The sequence below is a fragment of the Rhinopithecus roxellana genome, chromosome 12 (assembly GCF_007565055.1).
Source record: "Rhinopithecus roxellana isolate Shanxi Qingling chromosome 12, ASM756505v1, whole genome shotgun sequence".
Classification (NCBI taxonomy): Eukaryota; Metazoa; Chordata; class Mammalia; order Primates; family Cercopithecidae; genus Rhinopithecus; species Rhinopithecus roxellana.
Window position 1 is genome coordinate 109,733,329 of NC_044560.1, and position 7,843 is coordinate 109,741,171.

Sequence of the window (7,843 nt, forward strand, 5' to 3'; positions counted from 1 at the left end):
TCACTGTTCTGGCCCCTTTATCCTTCTTCCTTCTATATCCCTTGTGTCCCCACTTCCCTGGGCTCCCTATCTCCTCTGAGTTCTGCCCCCAATGCCCCCACCCAGATGTATCGGCTGACCCTGCGCACCAGCAAGGAGCCCGTCTCCCGTCACCTGTGTGAGCTGCTGGCACAGCAGTTCTGAGCCCTGGACTCTGCCCCCGGGGATGTGGCCGGCACTGGGCAGCCCCTTGGACTGAGGCAGCTTTGGTGGATGGGGGACCTCCACTGGTGACAGAGAAGACGCCAGGGATTGGGGGATGCCTGGGACCTTCCTCCGGCCTTTTGTATTTTTATTTTTGTTCATCTGCTGCTGTTTACATTCTGGGGGGTTAGGGGGAGCCCCCTCCCTTCCTTCCCCCCTCCCAAGCACAGAGGGGAGAGGGGCCAGGGAAGTGGATGCCTCCTCCCCTCCCACCCCACCCTGTTGTAGCCCCCCTACCCCCTCCCCATCCAGGGGCTGTGTATTATTGTGAGCGAATAAACAGAGAGACGCTAACAGCCCCATTTCTGTGTCCATCACCCACTGCTAGGTAGTCAAAGAAGTGGGGTGAGGGCATGCAGTGTGTGGGTGGCCAGGCTTCGCAGCCCATGGCTGGGACTCTGGGGAGACAGCAGCAGCAGCAGCCGCCGAACCCCCAGCTGCAGGGCCACCAGACGCACTCCTTTGCCTGGTTCCTCAGTCCCCAACACCAGGTAGCAGGCTCTGGGCAGCTGGGCCTGGTAGACCCCACCTTCTGTCTTCTCTGGTGGCCCTGGCTCTGGGGAAAGAACAGGGGGCACTGAGGTGACAAGTAGCATGCTAACCTTTGGAAGCCACACCACATCCTGGGCCCAAGTTCTGAACGCGTGGGGTCTCTGAGCACAGGTTTTGGGAGCCTCCTGCCAGGGCAGGGCCTCAGGGCTCTAGCTGGCTGTCAGCAACTTGAAGACTGTGATGCTCTCACTCAGCTCACCCTCTTCCTCTTTCTCATCCTTGGCCCCCATTTTCCTGGGGAAACTGCAGCTGCAGGCAATCCTCTTAGCAATACACATGGCAAACACGGCAGAAACACAGGAGCCCGCCCACCCCACTGCATGAGGTGGGTGGAGGGAAGCAGGCAGGGGCCAGGGAGAGATGGAGTCGCACAGCTAAGAAGGGGTGTAGCCCCCCAGATGGAGCTCTTGACCACTGTGCTGCATTCATCCGGGCTTCACTGGGGTCACAGCGCCATCCCAGGTCCTTCCCTTTGTCTCTCTGGGCCTTTATGGGTTCTACAATTTTTCCTTTCTAACCCAGCATCTGTGAAAACCTCCCCCATCCCCTAAGCCTATCAGCAAAGTCTGTGCTTTCGGCAGTAGTGCAGAGTGCTGGACTGTGTGGATATGGGAGCCAGATCCCCTATGTTCGAATACGGCTGTGCCACTCATGAGCTGAGCCTCAGTTTCCTCATCTGTAATATGGGAATGATAAGGTAACAGGATAGTCCTCGCTTGTGAGGATAAAGTGATTTCATTCTTTCTTTCTTTCTTTTTTTTTTTTTGAGACGGAGTCTCGCTCTGTCGCCCAGGCTGGAATGCAGTGGCCAGATCTCAGCTCACTGCAAGCTCCGCCTCCCGGGTTTACGCCATTCTCCTGCCTCAGCCTCCGGGTAGCTGGGACTACAGGCGCCCGCCACCGCGCCCGGCTAGTTTTTTGTATTTTTTTAGTAGAGACGGGGTTTCACCGTGTTAGCCAGGATGGTCTCGATCTCCTGACCTCGTGATCCGCCCGTCTCGGCCTCCCAAAGTGCTGGGATTACAGGCTTGAGCCACCGCGCCCGGCCTCATTCTTTCATTACATGTAAAGGCACTAGGAAGAGATGAGGTCTCAGTGTTAACTATTGTTTTGTTTTTTTGTTTTTTGTTTTTTGTTTGAGATGGAGTCTCGCTCTGTCGCCCAGGCTGGAGTGCAGTGGCCGGATCTCAGCTCACTGCAAGCTCCGCCTCCCGGGTTTACGCCATTCTCCTGCCTCAGCCTCCCTAGTAGCTGGGACTACAGGCGCCCGCCACCTCGCCCGGCTAGTTTTTTGTATTTTTTTTTTTTTAGTGGAGACAGGTTTCACTGTTTTAGCCAGGATGGTCTCGATCTCCTGACCTCGTGATCCGCCCATCTCGGCCTCCCAAAGTGCTGGGATTACAGGCTTGAGCCACCGCACCCCGCCAACTATTGTTAACTATGATCTAGGAGGTTCTGAAGCCAGGCAGGGACCTCCCTTCCCCTCCCTTCCCTCCTGGAAAAGGCTACTGGAGCTCCTGTGTTGCTGCCGTGTTTGCCATGTGTATTGCTAAGAGGATCGCCCTTCCCATCTGCATCAATTCTCAGATCTCAAGGAAAACCACAGCCCTCTGCCCCAGTGCATGCTGGGTTCCTCCGGTTCCTCCAACCCCACCTCCTACTCCCACTTTGCGTGACCAGAGACTCAGTGTTCCCGCCTGCGCAGTGGGAGCACTGTGCCTGCCGCTGACCTGGTGGGAAGTGCGTGGAGGTGACCAGGGTATAGAAGTTTCGGAGGAGGCGCCGGCGCTGTTCTGGTGAAGGCTCTGCTGGGAGGAAAAGGCGGTGATGCAGAGCCCCTCCCCGGCCCACGCTCCTCCTGCCCCTGCCCCTGTCCTCAGTCACCTTTATCCCCCAAGGGCTCCACGGTGAAAAGGCAGCGTTTCAGTTCCAGGTGGAGGAGCAGCAGCCTGTGGGAAAGGGAAGGGAATGTCATGGCTGGGGAAGAGGACATGACCCCCAACCCACTCCCTCCATCCGAGCCCTACCCGAGGATGTCTGTGTGAAGGGGGAAGCCACTGGGCAGCGCTCGGGGTCCCAGCGGCAGACAGGCCCGCAACGGGTCCAGCAGTGGCTGCCAGCAGCGCTCCAGAAGCTGCAGGGGGCGTGGTCATTGGGTCATGGTCATGGGAAGGCGGGGCCGGCCGGGGAGTGCACGATAGGGGCGTGGTCAATCGGGAGGGGCGAGGCCTACGAGAACAGTGGAGGGCGGAGGGCAGAAGGGACCAGGGAAGGGGCGAGGCCTGGGAGGACAGAGAAAGCGCGGGAGTGGCCGATCTTGTGGGGAAGGTGAATGACTGGAGCGCAGTCCAGAAGAAGCGGGGCTGGAGAAAGAAGCCGCCGGCAGGGCAGGGTGGTGGGGAAGGGCTCTGCAGGTACAGGGTGTCCTAAGGGGGAAAGCGGGACGGCGCGGGTTCACCTGTGGATACAACTGGCTGAGGGGTGGGCTTGGCCCGCAGAGTAGACACAGCTCCAGGCTCGGCAGCAGTGTCAGGGTCAGGAGCCGGTGTGGGACCTGAAGCAGGGCACAGGCTGGGGCTGACCGCGGGCCCCGCCCCTTTCCATCGCAGATCCCGCTTCCTGGCGACTCGGCCCCCAGGTCACATCCCTCTGTTCCGTCCGCCCCACCCACTCACCGTGGGGCTGCCGTGCGGCAGGTACACCGGGTAGTCGCGAGCGGTCTGAGGCGGCAGGGACCCCACCAGCCAGGGGAGCAGCACGGCCTCGGGCGTCCCCAGCCGCCACCAACCTTCAGTTGCTGCCACCACCCGGCCCGACACCACCAGACTGACGAATGCCGTGCCCGCGGCCTCAGCGAACCCGGAGAGGGCTTCCTGGGTAAGGGAGGCGGGAGGACTGGGAGTCAGCAGACAGGTGTAGGGGGTGGCAGCGACCTCCCAGGTGGGCAGGGAATGGGGAGAAACCCACAGCCAGCCCCAAGCTCGTGGAGTGGCCATGCTCCTGCGTCTCACCCTCTCTGAGCCTGAGTTCCTTCACCTTCATACGAAGTCACATCCCCAACTCACACTGTGAAGTCTGATTACACACCTAGCCTGGGTGTGCGAACTGAAGCTAATGATGTAACCACAGCAGCTGCTGTTCATCGAGGCCTGTTACATGCTGAGTAGGCACCGTCAGCAATGTAGAGAAGCCAAGTCACCTGCTGAGAGTCACACTGCTGGGAGGCGCCCACACCAGGCAACTCAGCAAGAGCAGTGTTTAAGTAGGGGTAGCTAGAGATCTGAGAGGCGGGAGGAAGAGCAGGTACCAAGGTTGGAAAGTTGTTGGGATCTCTAGGGTCTGTGAGGCAGCTGGGTGGAGGCAGATTGTGGATTTAGCAACAGGTTAGGGGGTGCCACATGCCACAGGCCTTCAAACACCAGGCTGAGGGGCTGGGACCTTGTCCTGGGGGAGATGGAGGCTGTGGGAGGGCCGTGAGCAGGAAAGGGGCAGGGCCAGCTCTGGATATAGTAGGATTCTTGTGGTGGACGGGTGTGATGGCTCACACCTGTCATCCGAGCACTATGGGAGGCTGAGGGGGGAGGAATGCTTGAGCCCAGGAGTTTGAGACCAGCCTGGGCAACTTAGTGGACACCCATCCCCAACCCCAGTACATCTCTTAAAAAAAAAAATTAGCTGAATGTGGTGACGCGTGCCTATAGTGTCAGCTATTGGCGAGGCTGAGATGAGAGGATCACTTGAATCCAGGAGTTCAAGGCTGCAGTGAGCTATGACTGAGCCACTGCGCTCTAGCCTGGATGACAGAGCGAGACCCTGTCTCAGAAAAGAAAGATGGCCCAGGTGCAGTGGCTCACGCCTGTCATCCCAGCACTGTGGGAGGCCAAGGCAGGTGTCAGAAGTTTGAGACCAGCTTGGCCAACATGGCAAAACTCCATCTCTACTAAAAATACAATAAATTAGCCGGGCGTAGGGGCGGGTGCCTATAATCCCAGCTACTCCGGAAGCTGAGGCAGAATAATTGCTTGAACCCAGGAGGCAGAGGCTGCAGTGAGCTGAGATCGTGCCACTGCACTCCAACCCAGGCAACAAGAGTAAAACTACGTCTCAAATAAAAAGAGAGAAAGGAAAGAAAAAAGAAAAGAAAAACAATAAAAAGAGAAAAGATAGGCCGGGCGCGGTGGCTCAAGCCTGTAATCCCAGCACTTTGGGAGGCCGAGTCGGGCGGATCACGAGGTCAGGAGATCGAGACCATCCTGGCTAACACGGTGAAACCCCGTCTCTACTAAAAACTACAAAAAACTAGCCGGGCGACGTGGCGGCGCCTGTAGTCCCAGCTACTCGGGAGGCTGAGACAGGAGAATGGCGTGAACCCGGGAGGCGGAGCTTGCAGTGAGCTGAGATCCGGCCACAGCACTCCAGCCTGGGTGACAGAGCGAGACTCCGTCTCAAAAAAAAAAAAAAAAAAAAAAAAAAAAAAAGAGAGAAAAGATTCTTCTGGGACCAGGTGGGGATAGGACTGGAAGCTGAGAGGATAGGAGGAGGTTGGGACAATGGTCCAGAAGAAAGAGGATGAGGACTGAGCCAGGGCCAGCGGAACAGGTATTTCCATAGCATCCCCAGTACCTGCAAGAGGGACCCCTCTGGAGGAATCACACAGTCCACACACTGGGTCAGGTCCCCGATGAGCTCTGAGTCCCCTAGGAAGCTGTCGATGAGGCAGTAGCTGGCCTAGGAGAATAAGAAGGGACCAGCCTAGCATTCAGGAGGGCCCAGGGTCAGACAATCAAGAACCTGTGGGACCAGGCTGCCCCAGGGGCTGCTGGGAACTGTAGTTCCCAAATGGCAGTGCCCAGGTATCCTAACTTCCCACCCTCATGCCCTGCAACCTCACCCTCAAGTCCTTCTTCAGTCTCTCCACATTGCGGATATTGGTCAGTTCTTCAAGTCCCACAAGAAGGACCTAGGAGAACCATATAGGAGAGGATGGGCCCTGGGCAACTAGTTCTAAGAGAGGAGAGGCTGGGACTCGAACTCCTGGGTCTGAAGGAAGAGGCGGCTAGGACTCCCACTTCTGGGTCTGGGGACTGGGGGGGGGGGTCAAGATTCCTGGGTTCTGGCTGGGCTGGACGCAGTGGCTCATGCCTGTAATTCCAGCACTTTTGGAGGCCAATGTGGGTGGATCACTTGAGGTCAGGAGTTTGAGAACAGCCTGGCCAACACGGTGAAACCCTGTCTCTACAAAAAATACAAAAATTAGCTGGGCATGGTGGCGCATGCCTGTAATCCCAGCTACTTGGGAAGCTGAGGCACGAGAATCACTTGAACCTGGGAGGCGGAAGTTGCAGTGAGCCAAGATCATGCCACTGCACTCCAGCCTGGGCAACAGAGCGAGACTCCGTCTCAAAAGGAAAAAAAAAAAAAAAAAGATTCCTGGGTTCTGAGTGAGGAAGTGTTGGTGGTCTGGACTCCTAGGTCTGAGGGAGAAGGATGCTGAGATCTCAGATTCTGGTTTGGGGAGAAAAGAGGACTGGTGAGTCTCACCATGGCTCCAAACACCATTTGGAGTAGTCTCTCCAGCCTCAGCTCAGAGATGCCCACCTCAGATGACAGAACAATGAGGGTGATGCTGTGGAATGGAAGTGAGAAGAATGAGTCAAGGCCTTAGGAATCAGGAAGGGGTGTGTTGGAGTCCGCCCATCGATTCCAGAACACCAGATACATCCTCCCTCAGCCCAACCTTCCTTTCTTATAGAAAACATCAGGGATCAAGGAGGGTAACTGGCTTGCTAAAGATCCCACAGCCAAATTAACAGCTGGTTTTAGAGAGCTGGAAGGCCTCTGAGGTCATCTTCAACATGGACTATCACCCAGGCCCTGTCTCTGTCCCACATTCCCTCCTGGGGACCTGTCATGGAAGCTTTTCCACACCACAGTCGTGTTCTCGGTCCTTGCAGAGCTCAGCTGCACCTCCAGATTCTGCCCAAACATATGGACTCCATTGAGGGAACCGATGACAGAGAACGGGAGCTAAGGAGGGGTTAGGGACATCAGACAGGAGCACCACCCCATCCCCTCCTCCTTAGGACCTAAGCGTGCCAGCTCCCAGCCCCATCCTCTTTCCATATACCCTGGCAGTGCCTCTTTGGGGAACCAGGCTTATTGGTGCATTGCCTCCTCGGTCCTACAAACTCAACACTGAAACCTCCCCAGCCCCTACTGCCTTGAAGACCCAGAGTCAAAACACCGAACCCCCTTCGGTTTAGATACAGGCGTCCAAGGCCCCACCTGCTGACGGGCGGGGGCGCCGCCGCGACTGCTCCTGCAGAACAGGGGGACCCCGCTTGACGCCGCGAGGCACAGCAGATGAACCGTGCCGCCCGTCCCCTCCTCCCCCATTTAGGACTCCCACCGCGGTCCCCCACGTGGGGACTGTCAGTGCCGGTCTTGGAGCGTGCCGGTAATCACAGTAACTCGGCCTGTGGTCCGGAGCCGCCAGAGGGCGAGATGGGGAGCTGATTGGAAGAGGATTAATTTCCCGCCTTCTTCACCCAACTCAAACAGACCCTCAAACCCTATTCAGGCACCTCCCCCAAGCCCATTAGGTTCTCTTCCGCCCCAGCCGGAAGTCATGGTACCCCTAACAAAGATGGCGGCTAATTGAATTGGCAAAGCTTTCTTGTTTCTCGGAGGAGGTAAGGAGAACCAAGAGGCCAGATTGAAGATGATGACTGCGCCAAGGCCTTGCCTAGCCACCATCCTGTAGGCTTTGGTGATTTACACTCTAAACGGGAAAAACAGTTGTGCCCCGATCAAAGATTGGGACGATCCCAAAGCGTTGCCTCGCAACCATATTCCCTCTAGGTTGTTACAGTAGTAAACAACGTGCCCTACTCAAAGATGGCGACCGTGGCTGGGCGTTGCCAAGCAACCACCATTCAGCCAGATTTCCATTCCAAAGCTGTAAACAGCTGTGCCCTGCTCAAAGATGGCGGCACGTCGAAGTCCGAGCACCCTCCTTGGGGCGAAATCGAGAAAAACACCGTCTCCC

General features: G+C 57.1%; 2 protein-coding genes across 5 annotated transcripts in view; one reads left to right on the forward strand and one right to left on the reverse strand.

The window, feature by feature from the left end:
- AP2A1 (adaptor related protein complex 2 subunit alpha 1) overlaps nt 1-539 on the forward strand; it is a 45,102-nt gene extending 44,563 nt beyond the window's left edge. For both annotated transcript variants that reach the window (XM_010369509.2, XM_010369510.2), the window contains one exon: nt 106-539. In XM_010369509.2, coding sequence (XP_010367811.1) covers nt 106-183 — 78 coding nt within the window. In that variant the 3' untranslated portion in view covers nt 184-539. The remainder of the gene's footprint in view (nt 1-105) is intronic.
- FUZ (fuzzy planar cell polarity protein) lies at nt 292-7,397 on the reverse strand. Of its 3 annotated transcripts, none has more exons than XM_030942812.1 (11): nt 7,081-7,397; nt 6,701-6,822; nt 6,337-6,421; nt 5,687-5,755; nt 5,419-5,523; nt 3,471-3,668; nt 3,254-3,349; nt 2,823-2,929; nt 2,680-2,744; nt 2,526-2,603; nt 292-799 (listed from the first exon to the last, which is right to left on the reverse strand). In XM_030942812.1, the coding sequence occupies exons 1-11, from the start codon at nt 7,189-7,191 to the stop codon at nt 576-578; spliced, it is 1,260 nt and encodes a 419-aa protein (XP_030798672.1). In that variant the 5' UTR covers nt 7,192-7,397; the 3' UTR covers nt 292-575. The 3 variants fall into 3 exon arrangements, with proteins under 3 accessions (XP_030798672.1, XP_030798673.1, XP_010367810.1); XM_030942813.1 differs by having other exon boundaries at nt 7,205-7,396; XM_010369508.2 differs by having other exon boundaries at nt 2,526-2,600; nt 7,081-7,394.
- Between the last annotated feature and the right edge of the window lie 446 nt (nt 7,398-7,843).